At 42.0% G+C, this 23,014-nt stretch overlaps 1 protein-coding gene across 1 annotated transcript in view; it reads right to left on the reverse strand.

The window, feature by feature from the left end:
* Nucleotides 1–503: 503 nt before the first annotated feature.
* LOC120913606 (sodium- and chloride-dependent neutral and basic amino acid transporter B(0+)-like) overlaps nucleotides 504–23,014 on the reverse strand; it is a 45,809-nt gene continuing 23,298 nt past the window's right edge. Inside the window, exons 7-14 of the mRNA XM_040323677.1 lie at nucleotides 22,410–22,550; nucleotides 21,161–21,389; nucleotides 17,498–17,623; nucleotides 12,862–12,980; nucleotides 10,400–10,499; nucleotides 4,727–4,836; nucleotides 2,051–2,218; nucleotides 504–780 (exon numbers count right to left, since the gene is read on the reverse strand). Of these exons, the coding sequence (XP_040179611.1) occupies nucleotides 628–780; nucleotides 2,051–2,218; nucleotides 4,727–4,836; nucleotides 10,400–10,499; nucleotides 12,862–12,980; nucleotides 17,498–17,623; nucleotides 21,161–21,389; nucleotides 22,410–22,550 (1,146 nt within the window). The 3' untranslated portion in view covers nucleotides 504–627. The remainder of the gene's footprint in view (nucleotides 781–2,050; nucleotides 2,219–4,726; nucleotides 4,837–10,399; nucleotides 10,500–12,861; nucleotides 12,981–17,497; nucleotides 17,624–21,160; nucleotides 21,390–22,409; nucleotides 22,551–23,014) is intronic.

Here is a 23,014-nt window from a genome sequence, read left to right on the forward strand (position 1 = left end):
AAATATATATATTTTTTAAAGTAATAAAAAAAAAAGAATTGTAAAAAATAAATACTGACTCAGTCCACACATCATCAGTGCTACATATTAGTGCCACTGTCACATGACATTAAAAAAAGTTTCTGTAATCGTTACCGGTGAGTACTCGGTCTTAAAAAAAGGTTTTGGTAATCGTTACCAGCGAGTACTCGGTCTTAAAAAGTCGTATCGGGACAACTCTAGTTATCTAGTATTATTTAATATTATGAAAAATGGTACAGCAGATGCTGGAACATGCAATTACATTAAAAAATCCAGGTAGACTGTAAAAGACTTGGAAAAAAAGCAGGAACATTTCACTGTTTGGGTATCCAGGACATATAAGAAAGCAAGGGCTGGCTCAACCTACCAGGCCCCAAGTATAGCATCACTTTTGGGTTGAATGATATTTTTTCTGCTTCATAATCTAAAATTGCCAAGTTGCAAACATGTGTTTATCTTAAAATATTTACTACAGAAACAAAATATAATTGCACTTCAGTCATTTATTATACACAGAATCAAATAGTTGGCTGATTCTTTGGTGTTGTATAAAAACACAGAACGTCAATTGTCAGTCACTTGTTGAGAGTCCATACAACCAAGAGATCAAAGATAGGCATCATTGTCATATCCCGTCATTTCGGTCACTGTTGGGATCTCTACAAAGTCCATTTCTGTGATAGTGCCAGGCATATGTTTATATCGCTCTCCACGATGTTGGGTTAGTGCTGGTCCCCAGTTGTCTGCAGCTCTGCAAGTCTTCAGAAACAATGAAAATGTAGAAGATACGTTATATTCAAATTATTAGCTGATGAATTATTACCTTTTACCAGCATTTTTGTAAACTGGATTGCTATTGCATACAAAAAAATAAGCAGGGCGACCCCAGAATCACTAGCTACTAACATAATATGGTTCAAAGTGATGCTATAATTTAGATGTAAATGTACTGTAAAGGAATAAAGTAGAGGAACAAACTTATTTTTGGTTCAATGGTAAAAGTTTTATGTTTGTTTGTTGGTCTGGCAATACTAGAAGCTCAGTCATGTGACATAGGTACTATTGTTTATCATATCATAAAACCTGTAAATTTCATGAAACACTCCTACATCTTTGGTTGCTTATGCCTCATACACACAATGAAAATGATTGTCCCTTTTTTATTTTTTTTGCAGGCTAGTCTCATATCTAAAACAAATAGTTATGAAAAGACAGAATACAACTTCCTGTGATGATGTAATGTATTGTATTTTATTGTATTGTAATGTATTCTTTAGTTTCAGAGAATGCTCGGTCTTGTTCACTTGATTTTTTTATGGACAAATACTGTAGTGATTTAACAAAAATCATGTGTTCTGTTATCGTACAATAAAAAGTTGAGTGCTTGTCCTTTTGGATAATTTTGCATGAACTGTCACGATCAGCTCTCGAAAGCTGTGTACTAATATTATCTGCCAATGTCAATCACAGCCAGTGAGCCAATCAGGAGATGGAGGGGGCGGGGGCCAAGCCACAGCTCCATGTGTGAATGGACACACAGAGCAGCAGCTTGGCTCGCGTGTCCCCATAGCAAGCTGCTTGCTGCTGGGGCGCTCAACAGGAGGGAGGAGCCAGGAGCGCCAGTGTGGGACCCGAGAAGAGGAGGATCTGGGCGACTCTGTGCAAAACCACTACACAGAGCAGGTAACTATGACATGTTTATTATTTTAATTAAGTATACTCTACCTCTGTATTTGACAACTTGCCTGCAGTTTGGTTTTACACATTTAGCCATAAAATGGAAAACCAGTTCATATGATCCAAATAGAGCTGACTAGGGATGAGTTTTGGGTAGAGATTGAACAAGAATTGGCCCAATTCCAGTATGTTTGCAATTCGGCTAACAGGTGAACAAACTAGCCAACGCGTTTGCCTGCCCTAAGCTCTTCCAGATATTTTTAAATAAATGACATAATGAAGCAAGGATAGAAAACAAATGTACACTGCTATTATATAATATATTAATTTATTGGTATACTCAATCACTTACTTGTAAGAGGTTTCCTCTTGCTTGAATAATTTTAACTAAAGCTACAATAGGAATCCATATTAGGCAAAAAGAGATCATACACCAGCCCAGAGTTGTTCCCCAAGCAGGATATTTGATGGAGCCATATGAAGGAGCTTCAAAAGTAATGAGTGACCACAAGAGTATGGCCTGCAAAAATAGACAGGAAAAAATAATTAAATGGTTTTGTATGTTAGACCTGTACATTGAATTGCAGGACTACATTTTTAACTACCTAGCTACAAAGGGTGGGCCAACTCAATATTGAGCCCTACGGACTAAAACTGGAATGCCATTAAAGTTCATGTAAAGGCAGGTGTCCCAAAACTTTTGACAATATAGTGTATCACATTTTTTAAACTTATTCCGCTATCACAGTGAAATTCATAGAGGTTGGATCGCTGTCTGAACACTTGTGGACTGCAAAGTGACGTCACATCTGTCCTGTAGTGGAATGCACGTCACGGCTGGGTAAGAGTAAGGCAAAGCACACCGAATAGTCTTACGGAGTGTTGGTTTTTTGTGTATCTAGATATGCTGATTGAGATGGTGACTTTTGGGCACTTTTACATGCGAGAGCATAAACTGTGGGATGAAATTTTAAAAGGCATTGTAATAAAACTCTTTACTTACCCCTTTACTAAACCACCCCCCTCTTTACTAATGGAGGGGGGTGGTTTGTTCTGGGAGTGTCTGTACTAATGGAGCGGGTCTGTACTGAGGGGGAGGTCTATAGTGAGGGGGTCTGTATTGATGGAGGGGGTCTGTACTGAGGGGGGTGGTCTATACTGATGGAGGGGGTTTATACTTCATGGAGGTTCTGCACTGACAGAGGAGGGTCTAAGTGGAGTGGGTCTGTACTGAGGGGCAACTATAGTTGGTGGAGGGGGGTGACACCATGTTTTATCGCACCGGTTGACACCAACCCTAGTGACGCCACTGGATGGGATGAAGTATACCAAGGGCCTAAACATTGAACTGTATTGTTAAACACAAGGGAATTTTTCATTTTACCTTTGTTTATATGTAAAAAAAATTAAAAAATCACAATTTGATTCTATTTTTTATTTTTTTTTATCATTTCTCACAAGCTTGTTTATTATTTATAGTACAATTTTTGCGATACAGGTTTTCACTTTAAAAAGGTTGATATATTTATGGTCTTTGGATGAAATCTATCATTATTGAATGTATAAGATTGTTTAACATAGATCACAAATGCACATTTAGGGTATTAGCGCCTAAAATATAGTGTATGTGTCATTAAGTAAAAGATATGTAAACAAGCCATACATGTAAAAAAATAAAATAAATACTTACCTCTCCCTCTGTCCATGTTGCCAAATACTTTTTGATTGGTAGAACTGCTCAGTCCACTGAAAAATTTACACTTCATGTGTGTCGATCTCCTTGGTTCTCCTAAAGACTTCAAAGTCACTACTGTCTCCTATAATGTGAAGTGGTCAGCAGGAGGAACAAGTGAGGGTTGCAAGAAACCCAGGAGATTGACACTACCTGAAGTTTTGGTTTCACAGAGGACATTTTAGAGACCATTGCTATCAGTGTGGCGTTCAGTGACACATGTGGGAAAGGTAAGCATTTAGGGCCAGATTCAGAAAGATCAGCGGATCTTTCTGCTGGCGTAACGTATGTCATTTACGTTACGCCGCCGCAAGTTTTTCAGGCAAGTGCTTTATTCACAAAGCACTTGCCTGCAAAGTTGCGGCGGCGTAGCGTAAATCTCCCGGCGGAATTCAAATTTGGCGGGTAGGGGGCGTGTATCATTTAAATGAAGCGCGTCCCCGCGCCGAACGAACTGCGCATGCGCCGGCCGCGACTGAATCCCAGTGTGCATGCTCCAAATGACGTTGGCATATCGTCATGCTTTCGACGTGTACGTAAATTACGTCCAGCCATATTCGCGAATGACTTACGCAAACAACGTAAAAAATTCAAATTTCTTCGCGGGAACGACGGCCATACTTAACATTGGCTGTGCCTCATAGACCCAGGGGTAACTATACGCCGGAAAAAGCCGAACGCAAACAACGTTAAAAAAAGCGCCGGTCGTTCGTTTCTGAATCGGCGTAACTACTCATTTGCATATTCCTTGCGTAAAAATACGGAAGCGCCACCTAGCGGCCAGCCTGGAATTGCAGTCTAAGATCTGACGGCGTAAGACACTTACACCTGGCGGATCTTAGGGATATCTATGCGTAACTGATTCTCTGAATCAGTCGCATAGATACGACTGGCCGAACTCAGAGATACGGCGGTGTATCAGGAGATACGCCGTCGTATCTCTTTCTGAATCTGGCCCTTCGTTTTTTTTCAGAAGTATATGTTTTAACCAATCTGTTTACTAACTGAAAGGGTTGCTTAAAAAGTATGCACATCCTAAATACTGGTATATCAGGGACATGTCAGAGTTCTCGACTTTGATTAGAAGTCAAGATTTACATATTCTACATGGAGAGGAGCAACAGTTCATGCAGCTCCTCTGTATGTTAGAAATGGTCTTGCAACTTTCGATACCAGCCATAGCACAAAGGAAAGAACTTGCTGGGAAGATGTGGGATTTACTGCAAAATTGTAAGCAAATGTTTTGTATGAATTGTAATTGTAATTACACAAGCCCCAATGATTTATTTTACTTACCGTTAATAATAATGGTGATACAAAGAACCAGCATGTTCTCCACCATAACCAAAAACACCAATGCTTCTTCCCAATCATCATTTCAATGTCCTCAATAAATCGATTTCCACCTGCAAGTATATATTTTTAAGGTCTGATAAAGGTATGATAAAGTTTGAAACACAAAATCATAAATTTCAATATAATAAATAAGTATAAATAATTATAACAAATAATAATGTAATTATAATAAAAAGTATTCAATAATGTAATCGAATCAAAAACACTAAAATGTGCTCAGTTGCATAATTGTCGCTGTCATTATTTTTATTGCTTGATGACGAATTTCCCCACAAATCGATATCGCTTAATTCGGCAAGTGATTCTAATTTATTATCGCCGGTTTCTAGCTGGTCTAAAAGCACTTTTGTGTAAAGGGACACTTTTTGGTTGCTATGGACAATCTCCAGGCAAAAAGAACAGTTTTTATTATATAAAACTGCATGCCGAACACTGGGCAGACCACTAGGGACAAAGGGGGTGTGTATTTCATACAGTACTGTAATCTGTAAGATTACAGTATACTGTATGTGTTTTGTGTTTTTCACTTTTTGAATTTGGTACTGAACTCCGTCCCCGTGCGTCGTAACGTCGCAGGGAACGAAGCTCGGCGGCGCTGTGAATCGAGCGAGGAGACACAGCGGAGGAGCCCGCACACACAGCGGGGACGCATCGCAGGATCCAGGGACAAGATAAGTAACTTCCCCCTGTATCCTGTAATGCAATCCCGAGTCTGGCTCGGGGATACCGCTTTTGGTATAAAAAATTCACCCCGAGCCTGACTCGGGATTACCGCTAAGGAGGTTAAGATCATAGTGAGATATGGGGCTAGAAATACCTAAGTACAGTAACTTAATAAAGATGTTGTGTACATCCTTATTAGATAATATTCTAATGAAAATATCCTAAGAAAGTATAATACTTCCTAATTAAGGTAGTGACAGCACCAGTGGCCCTCTGTTCACGGACGCCACCCCCTATTCATGTATCCAGCCCCTTTCAGGACACTGGGCGCTGAATTACAGCGGCCGTTTTTTTAGAATCACCTGACTCTAATAGGCTTCAAAATAGGGTGGGCTCGGGTCACAGAAAATTAAGCCAATCAGAAATGGGTGTGAGACACATTTTCCAATTGGTTGAAAAGAGAAGACTCCCGATAGACCGATGAGGAGAGGTTAGGAAATGGAAGCCACCACCGCCGTGATGACCCATGGAGAGCAGGGGAATAGGAAGCCACCACCGAACAGGGGAAGCCGCAAAGGTAAAGTAAAGGGGTAAGTGCTGCTGACCGACCGGGGGGGGGGGTCGTGGCATACTGTTAGCCGCCCCCCCCAAAAAAAATCACCACCGGCCACCACTGGACAGCACGCAGGTGACACTGAACCCAGCTAAAGAAATTGTAAAAAGGAATTACATTTCTATAGGAAGGATTGGAAGGTTAAGAAAGCAAAGATACTGTATCTTATGTTAAAATTTGGTGAAATATAATGATTTAGAGTTATCTCAAACTGTCCTAAAGACAGCTAGTGATTCTAAAGGCTGAAGGTTTCTTTGCCTTCATGCATTTAATGTAAGAAGGTAAACAACCTTTGGTGTTGATCCCCCCCCCAGCCCCCCTTTATACTTGCCTGATCTTGATCCAGCGATGTGCACAAGGGCAGCTGTGCTCCTGGCTCTCCCCCTCCTCATTAGCTCAGACACAGCAGCGGGAGCCACTGGCTCCCATTGCTGTCAATCACTGGCCTGGGGGCGGGGCTTTTAGCTTAAATAATGAAAATATATTGCACACTACCAGATGCTACCAGCAGATGGCAATACTTTGGCACTGTGTTTTAATCAACCTACACAGTACTGCATTACAAAATCACACCAAACAGTTTGCTATTGGAATTTTTTTTATTTTTTACACATATTACAATGTGTATTTTTGGCTAGAAAGATACTTAAAATTCTCAAAACATTGTGGATTTACTAAAGGCAAATACAAATAAATTTACGCTCTGCAGGTGCAATTGCTCCAGAGCTTAGTAAATCAAAGGACGTTCTGCTGACTTCCATCATCCTCTCACGTGCAAGCAAACATTTTTTATTTTCCTTACATGTGATTGGGTAATCTTCGCAAAGTGAAACTTCAACTTTACTAAACTCTGAAACAACTGCATTTGCAGAGTGCAACTACACTTGCAAAGTACACGGTCTGTTTGCCTTTAATAAATCCACCCCACATATATATTTTTAGAAAGCAGAGACACTGTAAAAAATGGCTGCTGCGATTTTTTTATGTCACATGATATTTGCACAATTGTTTATTATATCTATATTTTCCCACAAACACAATGGGGGTTATTAATAAAAGGCAAATACACTTTGCACTACAAGTTCAAACTACAGGTACAAAGTGCACTTGGAAGTGTGGTCGCTGTAAATCTGTGGGGTATATCTGAAATGTGGGGAAGCTCTGCTGATTTTATCATCCAATCATGTGCAATCGAAAATGCTGTTTTTTATTTTCCTTGCATGTCCCACTCAGATCTACAAAAACTTCACTTACAAGTGCACTCTCAGTGCAATTTCAAGTGCACTTTGCACTGGTAGTTTGCACTTATAGTGCAAAGTGGATTTGCCTTTCGTAAATAACCCCCAATGTAATCCCCATTATTTTGTGCAAAATAAAATATGAGGTTGTATTGGTTAAACAGAAACCAGATATGTCAGACCTCAAAGCTGTGCTCACCCCCCAAGAATGACAGTTCCCAAAATTACCAGTAGAAGGCAATTCAAATGCTTTTACAGTTATTGGGCCAGATTCACAAAGAGATACGCCGTCGTATCTCTGACTTAAACTGGTCGTATCTATGCGCCTGATTCATAGAATCAGTTACGCATAGATATGGCTAAGATCCGACAGTGTTACACTGTGTTACACCGTCGGATCTTATTTTCAATTTGAAAATAGCGCGGGGGGCGTTCCCGCTGATTTACACTGAATAATATGTAAATCAGCGAGATACGCGAATTCACGAACGTACGCGGACCCGACGCAGTGTTGTTACGACGTTTCCGTAGCGGTTTTCCCGGCGTATACTTACCCCTGCTTCTATGAGGCGCAGCCAATGTTAGGTATAGCCGTCGTTCCCGCGTCGAGTTTGAATTTTTTTACGTCGTTTGCGTACGCCGATTCAGAAACCTGCGCGTCGCAAGTTACGTTCATGTCGAAACCACTGACGTCCTAGTGACGTCAGTGGGAGCAATGCACGCCGGGAAATTTCGCGGACGGCGCATGCTCATTTAAATCGGCGCGGGAACGCGCCTGATTTAAATAGTACACTCCCCCTAGCCGCGGAATTTGAATTCCGCCGGGGGTTTGGAGGTATTGTAAGTGTTTAGTGAATTAGCCACTTGCCTCTCAAACTTGCGCCAGTGGATCTTAAATCAGATAGATCGAGCGGATCTAAAGATCCGCTGATCTACGTGAATCTGGCCCATTATGTTTAGAGGTAACTGTAAATTGGAGACCTAGAATGATCTCTAACTCCAATGTGTATAATGATACCCGATTTGTGTTGCACAATCATTGTTTACAGACATGTTAGTTTTTTACTCTAACATATTGCTTTCGAAAGGGGGCTAACAAGCTCCTTATGTGGTAGCACTGGGAAGGTAAGACTTATAGCTAGATTCACATAGAGTTAGACCTAACTCGGAATCTGCGCCGACCTAAGTTTAAGTGTATTCTCAAACAGAGATACACTTAAACCTATCTAAGATACGACGGCTTGCGCCGTCCTATCTTAGGGTGCAATATTTAGGCTGGCCGCTAGGTGGCGCTTCCATTGCAGTCGGCGTAGAATATGTAAATCACTAGATACGCCTATTCACGAACGTACGCCGGGCCGACGCAGTACAGATACGCCGTTTACGTAACGCATTATCAGGCCTAAAGAAATAGTTAGAAATTCGAAGATTTTACGTTGTTTGCGTAAGTCGTCCGTGAATAGGGTTTTACGTAATTTACGTCCACGTCGAAATCAATAGGACCGTGCGGCGTACTTAGCCGCAATGCACACTGGGAAATGTAGGCGGACAGCGCATGCGCCGTTCCAAAAAAACGTCAATCACGTCAGGTCAAACCAAATTATCATAAAACACGCCCCTCAGCCTATTTTGAATTTGGCGCGCTTGCGCCCGCCGCATTTACACTACACCGCCGTAACTTAGCAGGCAAGTACTTTGTGAATCATGTACTTGCCTCGCTAACTTACGGCGCCGTAGTGTAAACACGATACACTACGCCGCCGCAAAGTTAGGGCGGCCTACCTGAATCTAGCTAATACTCTTTATAGAGACATAAGGGGTCTCTCCTGCCCTAGACTTCATCTGATCAAGCACAGACTTGATCAGATGTTTACCTAAATTTTGTAGCTTGGATACTGACAGCTCTGAACCTGGAAGTGCTCAGAGCTACTGTAAGTGATGCTGGGTTCGTTATCTGCACAGGACATTTGAAAATGGATATTTCTTGATGTCCTTGCCATTCAACAGTTTTTTGTGGTCTCATATTCCCAGGAGGAATGGGAGAGCCATGAGCTTGTTGTGACCAATTAAGGACCTTGGGCATATTGGATATGTCCAAGTACTTGACTGGTTAACCACTTGCAGACCAGCCGCCGTCATTATACTGCGGCAGGTCGACACAATCCCGCAAGCCGTCGTAGCTGTACGTCGGTCCCCTTTAAATGGAATAGCAGGCGTGCGTGCCCGCTGCACAGGGGGGCTGCCAATGCTTGTGGCCGTGGTGACTGTCGGCCATGCGGGATCACGGACACGAGAGGCAGAACAGGGACGCGCGTGTGTAATTACACACATCCCAGTTCTGTGAGGAAAGGAGAGAAAGATTGTGAGTTGATGACATTGGCACATGCAGGGGACAGGGGATATCTCCTAAACAATGCAGGTTTAGGAGATATCCTGGGTAGCCACAGGTAAGCCTTATTTTACAGTGTAGGCTTACCAGTAGCAAAAAGTGGTTGTAAACACTTTAAACCACTTTAAACTTGTAATTTGCCACATAGAGAAAAGGTTCCTGTACAAGTTTCAACTTTTTGAAAGATTGAACCTGTTCAAAACTGAACAAGCTTCTCCCTGCCCCCTTGTAGCAGCATTTAGGCCTGGCAAAGTGGGGACACAGTACAGTGCAAGGTTTGCAAATTACCTGTTACTTTTGCCTATAAGGCTAAATATATGATTAACATTTTAAATAAAGTTGGCATAAAGAAAATTCAATGCCCCCCCCCCCCCAGAGTTTAAATGGTCTATCCCCACTCTTCTTCCTGGTGCTCCAGCTTGTTGGTGATCCCTTGCTGTCCTCACATACAATGCAGATCTTTTGGCTCCACAATGTACTTATTGACCTAAGCATGCAGCCACTGGCTGGTAGCACCTTGGAGAAGAGGCTTTGTGTAGTCACATAGCATGGAGGAGACTTTGAGAACGAGGGAGTAAGTAAGTAAAAGTACCTCTTCCTGATACCCTGGGCAAAAACAAGCAGGTAACCCTTTTTTAAGCTTTACCTATCTGCAGAGGGACTTGGCAATCTCTGGTGCATAAGGGTAGAGAACACTTTTAATATATTACCATAAATCCAGCAAATTCCCACTAATTCCAGAACTGCAGCAAAGAGAAGGGCCCATCCACCACAGAAGTAGTCAATCATATTTACCCAGAAAATTCCTGACTGCAGAAAAAAAACAAGAATTAATATAACATATTCAAAAAATAACAATTACAAATAAATAAGTGTAGTTTCCAGATATGACTATGTTAACGTGGGGTTGGGCAACTGTCCTGGGAACTAAAAATGTTTTAAAGAAAATTGTAACTAAAAACTTTCATTAACCACCTCAATAACATGCCATAGCCAAAAGACGACTACAACGTGGCGCTCTATTTCTGGAAGGGTTCCATGGATGTCCTCCTAGAACACGCCTCCTGCATGCCCCCTGGCATGCCTCCTACATGCATTCCTTTCCTCATACACTGTCACTGTGTGAGGAAAGGAGAGCCGACAACCAGCAAGGCCGACAGGGCACAGTATAGCCAATTAGTGCTCATCAGTGCAGCTTATCAGTGCCCATCAGTGCCGCCTCATCAGTACCTCCTCATCAGTTCCCTTCAGTGCAGCTTATCAGTGTCCATCAGTGCAGCCTCACCAGTGCACATCAGTACCGCCTCATCTGCGCACATTAGTGAAGAAGACAAAAATCAAATTTGCGACATTTTGTAACAAAAACGAAGAAAAACTTTTTTTTTCTCAAGATATTCTGTATTGTATCATGTGTTTAGCAAAAAATAAAAGACCCAATGGCGATTAAATATCGCAAAAGAAAGCTCTATATGTCTCAAAAAAAATACCATATGGGTACAGTGTTGCATGACCACACAATTGTCATTCAAATTGCAACAGTGCTGAAAGCTGAACATTTACCTGGGCAGGAAAGGGGTGAAAGTGTCCAGTATTGAAGTGGTTAAAACAAAACTTCACTCTCTCAATCAACATGATCTATTTATGATTCTTAAGCAGTTATCATTAGTAGATAGAAAAGTATATCATATTGACTTCTTTTAAAAAAAATGTTTACATTTCTTTTGATTACTTCCTGGTTTCCAGGCCTAGGCAATTTTTTTTTTTTTTTAAATAACAAACATGCCTATACTTACTTGCTTTGTGCAAGCGTTTTGCACAGAGCAGCCCTGATCCTCTTCTTCTGGCATCCCCCACTGGCGCTCCAGGCCCCTCCTCTACATTGGGTGCCCCCACGGAAAGCCGCTTTCATGTGGGCATGCATGCGTGCTCGCTTCCGAGTGCACATCACTGGATCGGATTGGGTTTAGGTAAAAAAAAGGGGTTGTTCCGGGGGGGGGGGGGGGGGGGTTTGGGCTGCAACACAGAAGGTTTTTCACCTTATTGCATAGAAGTCATTAAGGTGAAAAACCTTAAGACTTTACAACCACTTTAAATTTAAAAGGAAAATAAAAGATTGTGAACAGGCAGAAGCAGTATTGAGGCCTGGTTCACACTAGTGCAATGCCAGACATGTAATTCGCACCACATTGCTGTTCAGATCACATGCGATGCCTGTGCGATGTGATTTCAGCTATACAAACTTTATAGGTGAAATCACATCTCATTCGCACCATAGTGGTGCAGGACCCTTTTTTGGTCTTCACTGGGTCGGATCACATGGGTGTTCACAACTATGCGATCGGATTCCTGCACCATTTCACAGTTTACACTATGATCTGCCAACTGATCCGGCGGTGTCGTTAACTTTATATTGACAACCGTAGCGGGTTGCAAATCTCAGTGTGAACCATTGGTGCGATGCAGGAACCCGCACTGGATTGGCAGGGTTATCGCACCGCACTAGTGTGAACAGGGCCTAAAGCTTCTTACCTGCCTGTCTGCACTGTACACTGAGCTGTGCACATGCAGTTCAGTGTACAATTTCATCATCTGCAAAGATAACTGAACTCCCACGTATGCGCAGGAGTGATGTCATCTCGGTCTGGCTAATCAAAGTTCCGATCCCAGAAGAAGAGCATTTTTAGGTAAAAATATTTTCAGGTAGGATTTATTTTTTGTTTGGATCTTTGTTGAACCGTTTATTGTTATCGTGAACCTTCTGTGGTCCAGCTGAACTGTGACTTTCTTTGCAACAAATGAGATGGAGAAAACTGGATGGTACAAGCAGTGGCGTAGCGTGGGTTGTCAGTGCCTGGGGCGAGGCAAGAAATTTGCGCCTCCCTGACCCATGGACTTACCTATTTTCAGATAGCTCCAATCTGGTCACATGATCCACTGTGTGAGACAGCGGTGGCTGTAGGGAAGAGGAGAGTGTGCTTGATAATGACTGGTAAAGCCTGGAGTGGTGACATTATGCATATGTTCCTATGTTCCATCTGTTGTTGGTGCTCCCTCCTCTCCACACTTGTGACAGCGCCCCTCTAAATTTTGCGCCCGGGCGGTGGCCCCCCTGGCAGCCCCCACGCTACGCCACTGGGTACAAGGGAGATCAGTGATACTACAACAGCTATACCTGAGTTACGCAGACCAATCCAAGAAGAAACAGAACGCAACAGCAGCATGTTGTGATAATAGCCCGTCTTTTCTTCATGGCATTAGGAAATGCATCTTGTATAGATGTTGTTATGGTTTCTGCAAGACAATATAAACATTTTAAACGTTTAGAGCCTGAGGCGCCAGGACATCACGTTCATTTAGTGATTATCAGAACATAAGGAAGTGCAATAAAACCAAGACTTTAATAGCCCAAAGGATGATTAAAAACACTCACAGGAATTTAATAGTATGCGTGCTCATTAGTAAACATGTGGCGTCACGCAGGACATTTTCCTATGTAGCAGCAGCAGCATATTTTCCAGCCAACCAGCTGTGAGGAGCTGCATGACAGAATCCAGGAAGAGCAGCCACGATGCCGGTTCCACAGGTACCTGGATATGACGGGTTCCACGCTGGTGCTGGCACCCTGGCTGCTCTTCCTGAAATCTGTCATGCAGCTCCTCACCGCTGGTCGGCTGGAATACATGCTGCTGCTACCACTTCTCATAGGAAAATTTTCTCCCCAATGAAGCTGGTTTATAAATAAAATAAATCACTGTGCTAATGTGTATTCGGCAGCTAGCATAAAATATAGGTTACAATATAAAAAAATGTATAAAGATATGCAGCGCTGGAAATACAACATGAATTATGTAAATAAAAGTCCACTGTTGTTGAGCGTAAAGAGTCCATGTTCCAAGAAATGGCATCACCCACAGTGTAAATATGACAAGCTGAGGTGAACTATGAAATCCTCCACTACCCACCAACACACCGGGCATCGTATCGCAGAAAATGGACCACTAGGTCAGGGGCATTGCTAGGGCTGCAAAAGATCTGGGGCCAGAGCCCATAGCAGTGATCACCAATCTTTTTGCAGACCCGGGTGGGGGGCATGCGGGAGGTAAGCGGTGATGCAGAGCGGGCGGAGAGAGATGATGCCATCTCTGCTCATCCTCCTGTTTACTTCTCTCATCCGCCTGCCTGACTCTCTCATGCAGCCCGCCTGCTCGCCGCCCGGCTGCAGAGAGACCACGGCTTGCTGGTTAGGCTGGGACCCCTGTGGAAAGAGACTCGGGGCTATGGCCCCCAAATTTGGGGCTATAGACCCAATAGCCACCCCCCCAGCGACGCCACTGCACTAGGTTATAGGTGGTCAGATAAGCTTGATATATCCACTATAGCACGACTCCACTGGTTTACTAAAGCTTTCACTCATGTTAAAAAAAAAAAATACTTATTTCTTCTACACCTAAATGAATAATTCAAGTGAATTTTGATACAATTAATTGTGTGAAGATTCTCCTTTAGCAAATCAGCCCAACTACAGTGCATTGAAAAAGTATTCATACCCCTTGAAATTTTTCACATTTTGTCATGTTTCAACCAAAAATATAAATATACTTTATTGGGATTTTATGCGATAGACCAACACAAAGTGGCACTGAATTGTGAAGTGGAAGGAAAATGATAAATGGGTTTCAATTTTTTTTACTTAAAAATATGTGAAAAGTGTGGCGTGCATTTGTATTCAGCACCCTTTACTCTGATACCCCTAACTAGAATCTAGTGGCACCAATTGCCTTCAGAAGCCACCTAATTAGTAAATAGAGTCCACCTCTTTAATGTATTGTATATTTAGGTTAGTTAAAGTGTTAAGAGTTAATAATTGAACTGAACTCTAGACAGATGTAAAAGAAGCATTATAATGCAGCTCTGTATTCATTACTGCATCAAGAATCGGCATGTGGTGGACCCGGTTTATAAATGACTGGAAAGGGCAAAGCATAACCTAGCTTTCCATGTGGAAACCGATAACAGAATACACAAAAGGCGGAGGCACCCTAAAGTATACAGTAACTACAGTAAAGGCAAAGCTTCTTTTTTTTTTACTTTTCAATAAGTGGATATAAATTAGAAAACGTGTCATTGTATATTGCTGTCTGTGCCCCCATCATGGAGATTCATCTTCTCTATGTGTCCCGTTTACCATTATTGTTGAAAGTGAAACTAAATCCCAAATAGAGTAAAAGTAATAGAGGAGAGATCTTTCAATAGGGACACTGGTACTGATGACCTGAGGGCCCCCAAGGATTGCCTCTTACTTCCTGTTTGGCTATGGGACAGGAAGTGAAGGGAAACCTCCGCAATGGGACACAGATGGCAAAACAAATTTTGACAGGGGTTACTTACAACCCTCCCTTATGCCGCGTATACACGATCATTTTTCGGCATTAAAAAAAATGACGTTTTTCGGCATGTAGAAAAAACGTAATTTTTCCAACTTCATCATTAAAACGATGTTGCCCACACACCATCGTTTTTAAAAAATGCTCTAGCAAAGCGCGGTGACGTACAACACGTACGACGGCACTATAAAGGGGAAGTTCCATGCAGATGACGCCACCCTTGGGGCTGCTTTAGCTGATTCCGTGTTAGTAAAAGACAATTCGCAGTGCCCAGGTGTACCCTCTCATTAAGACAGCCCTGCTCCAGAGAGAGAGATATCATTTTGCCCCTGTACAAATCATTAGTAAGACCTCATCTGGAACATTCCGTTTTGGGCACCAAATCACTAAAATAATATTGGGGAACTGGAGAGGAGCAACCAAACTGATAAGGGACACGGAGGAGCTCAGTTATGAGGAAAGATTGGCTGAACTGAATTTATTCACTCTTGAGAAGAGGAGATTAGGAGGGATATGATCATATGATGTTGAGTTATTCACAGAGGACAAGGGGACACTCTTATGTTTGGAGGAAAAGAAATGTAATCTCCAAATACAGAAAGGTTTCTTCACAGTAAGAGCTGTGACAATGTGGAACAGACTTCCTCAGGAGCTGGTACTGTCCATCTCAGTCGATTGATTTAAAAAAATCCTGGGTTCTTTCACAAATGTACATAATATAACTGGGTACTAACATTTATAGGTAAAGATGCTCCAGAGAATATCCAATTGTCTCTCGGGGGATCAAGATTTTTTTTCTGCTGGAGCGAAATGGATCATGCTTTGCTGTTTGTTTTTTGCCTTCCTCTGAATCAACTGTGGCTATAGGATTGTGCATATGGTATTTCCCCTTTTATTGGTTGAACTGGATGGACTTATGTATTTTTTTTAGCCAGACTAACTATGTAACTATGTAAATGTTGGGGGATCAGGAAGGTATTTTTTCCTCCACTGGAGCAAATTGGATTATGTTTTATTGAGGCTTTTTCCCCTTCCTGGATCAGCTGTTTTATCGATGGATTTATGTCTTTTTTTTCAGCCAGACTAACTAGGTATCTATGTATCTGTTGGGGGATCAGGAAGGATTATTTCCCCCCACTGGAGAAAATTGGATTATGTTTTATTGGGGCTTTGTCCACTTCCTGGATCAGCTGTTTTATCGATGGATTTATGTCTTTTTTTTTTCAGCCAGACTAACTAGGTATCTATGTATCTGTTGGGGGATCAGGAAGGATTATTTTCCCCCACTGGAGAAAATTGGATTATGTTTTATTGGGGCTTTGTCCACTTCCTGGATCAGCTGTTTTATCAATGGATTTATGTCTTTTTTTTTTTCAGCCAGACTAACTAGGTATCTATGTATCTGTTGGGGGATCAGGAAGGATTATTTTCCCCCACTGGAGCAAATTGGATCATGTTTTGTTGGGGAGTTTTTTGTCTTCATCTTGATCAACTGTGGGCATAGGATAGTGTATATGGAGGCTTTATAATTGTGTGTGTGTTTTCTGTGTTGGTTGAAGTGTGAGACTTGTATCTTTTTTCATCCAGATTAACTATTTAACTATGTAATAAATTTAGCTTTTGAAATAAAAGCAGTGTAAGCACGTGAATTTGACTTGGTGTCAGACTCTCGCATTCTCTTTACAGCAGAGCTCAGAGAAGGGGAAGGAGAAGCAGCACAAATAATCAAATAGTCATGCTGCAGTGCAAGCAATATACTGATAGGAAGAGTATGCAGTTTGACAGAGAGTAGAGCTCTTTTTTAACTGCCCATTCACATGGTGTGGTGGGAATGAGAACTGTAAGTGAAAGTGACACTGCAACAGAAAAAAATGATATACTATCTCATGTCAGGTAAGACTGTGTTTTGAGCTGTGTAAACCTCAGAATTCAATTGACAGAACTACAAATCTATTGACAGGTAAAACAGCTCTCGTATATATATTTTATCTATGTATTTAGCTGTCTGTCTCAAGAGAAGCTTTAAACACATTATTTTATGGGGACGTACTAAACTGCATATTGGGATGATGGGATGATTGGATTATTGGCTGCAATACTGAGAACTCTCACTAGATGTCAGTGCACGTTATACACATATATATGGTAACGACTGTGTTGTTTTTCAAAATATGTTATTCTTTCCTGCAGTGCTTGATACAATGTTGCAAGAAGCTAATGTTTAACTATTCACTTGCTATTTTTTTTTTTTTTATGCAGCTGTACATTTTAATATTAGGGACATATTTCAACATAATTACAGTTGGAAAAGCTGCAGGACTTCTGCCTTGAGTTCCAAATCAAAAAAATAACAGTTCTGTCAATGGCAACTAATGTACACCAAAGAAATATATTTCTATTTTTTACTGTCAAACCGATTCTTACCAATCATTGCAAACTGTGAGTCCAGGCCCAATGTAAGTAGCATGAAGAAGAACAGGAATGACCAAAGTGGAGAAATCGGCAGCTGGCTTAAAGCTTCGGGATAAGCAATAAATGCCAAACCAAAACCTAAATTATAATACAAAGAAGTAAACTCAGAGCATGTTATAATAGTGTAAAGGTTTAATAAAATGTGATGCTATGGTGTGGATTTACTAAAGGCAAATAGACTGTGCACTTTGTAAGTGCCGTTGCACTCATTTTCCTTAGTACATGTAATGTGGTAAAGCTTTGCTTTGTAAAGAATACCCAATCAGGTGAAAGAAAAAAAATCGAAAAAACATTTTTGCTTGCACATGATTGGATGATGATATTCAGCAGAGCTTTACCACATCTGCGAAAAATGAGTGCAACTGCGCTTGCAAAATGTACAGTCTATGCACAGTCTATTTGTCTTTAGAAAATCCACCCCAGTGTGAAATAAAAAAAATGGTAGAGGGCTGGTACACACCAGATAAATTGTCACATAATTTGCAGAATATTTCAGAGAAAACAAAAGGCTTGGGGCAGGGGAAAACATTATTGAACAATTCAATAGATTCTCTTCAAGCCAAGGTATTGCAGTGTGTTAGCAAACTATGCGTAGTTTACATTTTGGGTGCATTGACTTCTAGTTTGCTATTCAGGTCAATGTAAATGCAGTCTCTCAAAACTGCCTTTAAAGTGGAACGGTAATAAAAAAAATGCGAACATACAGGATTTTTAATGCGGAAGAAACATATTGGGGTCAGTTTACTAAAGGCAATCAGACCGTGCAGTTGCTTCACAGCTTGGTAAGTGAGGGGAAGCTCTGCTGGCTGCCATTATCCAATCATGCGCAAGCACAAATTCATTTTTTTATTTATTTTTTTCCTTGCATGCAATTGGGTATTCTTTTAAGCCTTACCTCATTTACTAAGCTCTGGAGCAGTGGTTCTCAACCTTTCTAGTGTCGTGACCCCTTGATAAGTTGTGGGGACTGCTAACAGTAAAATTATTTTCCTAGCGTGGGTTGTCAGCACTCAAGGCAAGACAAGTAATTTGCGCCCCTAACCCACAGACATTTAGTGCTCCCTGAGTCCCTTCCACTCGTACAGTATTAAAACCCCATTTTGGAATGCACCACTCTCTATTTGTTCTCCTTTCTTTCCCTTGTATCTCTCTCCATCCTAACTTCTTGTTTTTTTCCCCGTCCCTCTCTCCAGCCGACTTTCTTGTTCTTCCTCTTATTCTTTCTCTCCCTTTTTCTTTGTCCCCCCCCTTTCTTTTCCTCTCCATTCCGTGTATTCTCTATTTTTATTCTTTCTCTTACTCCTTGGTGGGGGTGTGGGGGGAATGGGATGAGTGGAAGTGCTGGCGGGAAGTTGGGATGAGTGGCAGTGCTGGGAGGGATGGGATCAGTGGCAGTTCTGGGGTAGTTCTGATCAGCCAACTTGGGGGCTCTTGATCAAGGTCATCTGCTGATCTGAGAACTGTACTGGGGACACTTAATGGCAACTCTAATCACAGGTAATGTTACTCACTGCGTCTCCAGCTTCAATGCGTCTCCAGCTCTTAGTGTCTCGCAGCAGTGACACTTATGCCGAAACAGGAGATAGGGTCCCCTCCAGCCCCTCCCACTTCACATTTCTCACCAAGCAGCTGACCTCTATGCCGTGAACTGAATGAGCGGCTGCAAAGAGGCTGAGTGGGCGGCTGTGGGCTCCAGGAACAGCCCAGCTGGGCGACCACACGCTTCAGGGACAGCCCTGCTGGGTGGCAATGGAAAGGCTGGGAGAGTGGTGCAGGCTTCAGGAACAGCACAAAATTTGGTGACCCCTCGCAAATCGTCATTCGATCCCCTTGGGGGTCCCGACCCCCAGGTTGAGAACCACTGCTCTGGAGCAACCACACTTGCAAATTCGCCCTTTACATGGCTGTCACTGGAACAGGTGTAACCATTGGAAAATTAGGTCTAACCTCTTGCATAGGATGCATTAAGGCAGGGGTGTCCAAACTTTTTTCAAAGAGGGCCAGATTTCATGAAGTGAACATGCGTGATGGCCGACCATTTTGCCTGACTTTTTTTGAACCATTAAAATGAAATGCAAATTAAATATTTTATGCAAAGTTTATTGCAAACGGCATACTATTTATTTCATAACATTGATGACAATATATGATGATACATAATATATATATCTTCTGTTCTTCGCTCAGGGTAAGGGCCCTTTCACACGTGTGGACCGTATGTCTGTATTTAATCCACCTGTTTTCAGATGAAAAACGGACATTCATGTATCCCTATGGGATAGCGGGTGTCAACGGATGAACATCCGCTGACACCCGATCTCATCGGTCCCCGCTATGGTCCGATTCTGCAGACGGAGGAAAATCATATTTTTCCATCCGTCTGCGGATCGGATCGGGTGAACACGGACAGACAGCCCGTGTTCACCCGATCCCCAATAGGGGAGAGCAGAGATCTGTCATCTGCCGGCTCAGCGGGGATCAACGGAGCAATCCCCGCTGAGCAAGCGGATATTAAAGAAACGGATCCTCACAGGATCTGCCTATCTGTGCTATAAAAATGCACTGGTTACTATAAAAATTACACTGGCAGTGAAGGGGTTAACCAGGAGGGGGTGCTGTAGGGGTTAAGTGTGCCCTAAGGGAGTGATTCTTACTGTGGGGGGGCATGGCTGGGCGTGTGATGTCACTGATCGTCATTCCCTATGACAGGGAACAGACGATCAGTGACAGGCTCACTAGGAAGCACATGGAGAGGTTTGTTAACACTTACCTCTCCCCGTTCTTCCTCTCTGTGACCCGAACGCGGGCGGTCAGTTCCGCTGTTCCGGCGGGGACGGTCACAGAGAAGAGGACCGGGTCGTGCGTGCCGGCGGTGGCTCGCTCGCGACCCACGGCTGGGATCTTAAAGGGGACATACATGTACGCCCCTTTTGCCCAGCCGTGCCATTTTGCCGATGTATATCGTCGTGCGGCGGTCCTCAAACGGTTAAGCTAGTGCATTGTTGGTTCACTTATCTTTTCCTTCGATTTCCCTTCTAAATGTTTTTTTTCTTTGTCTGAATTGCTCACTTCCTGTTTCTCCTCAGTAAGCTTGCCCTCATCATCCAAGATGCTCTGGCTGGGGGTCAGTCAGCGTGCTCGCCCCCTCCCTTGGGACTACATCCCTGCAGGGAGACACAGCATCTCCCCGCAGGGATGTAGTCCCAAGGGAGGTGGTGAGCACTCTGATTAACCCCCAGCCAGAACAGCTAGGTAAGAAATTCAGACAGAAAAAAAAACTTTAGAAGGGAAATCGAAGGAAAGAGTAAGTGAACCAACAATGCACTAGCTTAAAGGAACCTATTTAGAAAATAAAAAAACAAACCTTTACAACCCCTTTAAACTTTACTATATTACCAAAGCTAAGTGGAATTTAGATTTCTGAAATATCTATTGATTTAGAAAAAAAAAATTCTATCTATTCCAAAAAAGCAAAAACATAATCTATAGATATTTACAAAGGTCAGCTAATTAAAAAAAGTAACTGATGCTATTCTAAACAGTAATTGACAAATTCTTTGTGATAGTTACATTTATCACACTTTTTATACATAAAATATTTACACTTGTACATACCTGAATCTACTACTTCAGATACAGATTTTTCAGAAATGTGAGCCATATGTCCCAAAATAGAAAATATGGCAAATCCTGCAAATATACTAGTGCCACAGTTTGTCACGCAAACAATGATGGCATCCCAAAAGCAGTTGTTGTGGAATTTGTTATATGAAGACAAAGCAATAAGTCCACCCCAGGCTGTGGAGAGAGAGAAGAAGATTTGGGTGGCAGCATCCTTCCATACCTGCAAATTGACAAAATAGAAAAAAAATAAAAAAAATTAAACCTTCTATCCAGAAGTTTTTAGTAATAAATTATTGTTTAACAAAAATTTAGGAACTTATGCCGCGTACACGCGATCAGAAATTCCGACAAGAAAACAGTAGTGTTTACACACAGTCACACGAAATTCCGACTGTCAAGATTGCGGTGACTTACAATACTACGATGAGCCGAGAAAAATTAAGTTCAATGCTTCCGAGCATGCGTCGACTTGATTCCGAGCATGCATGTTTTTTTTGTGCGTCAGAATTGCATACAGACGATTGGAATTTCCCACAAGAACTTTTCTTATCGGAAAAATTGAGAACCAGCTCTCAAATTTTTGCTGTAGGAAATTCCGACAGAAAAAGTCAGATGGAGACTACACACGGTCAGAATTTCCGACCAAAAGCTCACATCAAACTTTTCTTGACGGAAATTCCGACCGTGAGTATGTGGCATTGGACCATGGAATGATGGTGTGGTGTTGGTATGAGATATAGTGGTTTCAAAGTCTCAAAAATTGCTTACTGCAGCGGAATTTCAACCCACTCATGTACAAATAATGGTGTGAAAAATAAAAAATTCCAAGCAAGTGGCAGTTCTGTCATCCAAAAAATTGAGAGAGAGGAAAATTGTCAGATTTTTTTTAAATAAAAAGGGTGGTATGAAGAAAAGCACAGCATGTCGAACACTGAAGAAGCTGGGCTATAGCAGTAGAAAACGACAATCCAATCCAATCGGTTCAAAACAGGAACCCAACACTATAGGGAGCACATGATAACCAAATCAGGACAACTATACTGTATATTGGAAGGTAACACCTGGACTGGCAGATTTCTATTTTACTTGCAATGGTTGGGACAGAATTTGGTACCCTCAGCATTAATCCATGCATCCATTTTGTCTAGCATTAGCTACTCAAGCTCCAGTCAAGAAAAAAAAAATATGGATACATACATGTAAGCAATATATAGAAGACATAAATGCACATTGGTCCCACCTCTGCCTCCATTAGCTTTGTGATGTTTGATTGTGTTCCAATATAATAGTCAATCCCTTGAATTGCTCCTTCAAGAGTTGCCCCTCGAACCAACAATATGATAAGGACAACATAAGGGAACACTGCAGTAAAGTAAACCACCTGAAATAAAATAGACATTGGTAATTCCTTATTTGGCATCAGGACATATTTACAACTTTAAGTCATAGATTACCTTTTATTTCCAAACAATACAATAACCTGAAACTAGATATATATTAGATAGAGAGATAGATACAGTGGGCCAGATTCAGGTACAATTGCGGCGGCGCAACGTAACCCGTTTACGTTACACCGCTGCAAGTTTTCAGTGTAAGTGCCTGATCCACAAAGCACTTACCTGTAAACTTGCGGCGGTGTATCGTAAACACGTCCAGCGCAAGCCCGCCCAATTCAAATGGGGCGTGTACCATTTAAATTAGGCGCGCTCCCGCGCCGGACGTACTGCGCATGCTCAGTTTTGAAATTCCCACCGTGCTTTGCGCGATGTGACGTCATTTTTTTGAACGGCGACGTGAGTTACGGCGTTTCGTATTCCCGGACGTCTTACGCAAAAAAGAAAAAAA

This window comes from Rana temporaria, chromosome 9 (assembly GCF_905171775.1).
Source record: "Rana temporaria chromosome 9, aRanTem1.1, whole genome shotgun sequence".
NCBI lineage: Eukaryota > Metazoa > Chordata > Amphibia > Anura > Ranidae > Rana > Rana temporaria.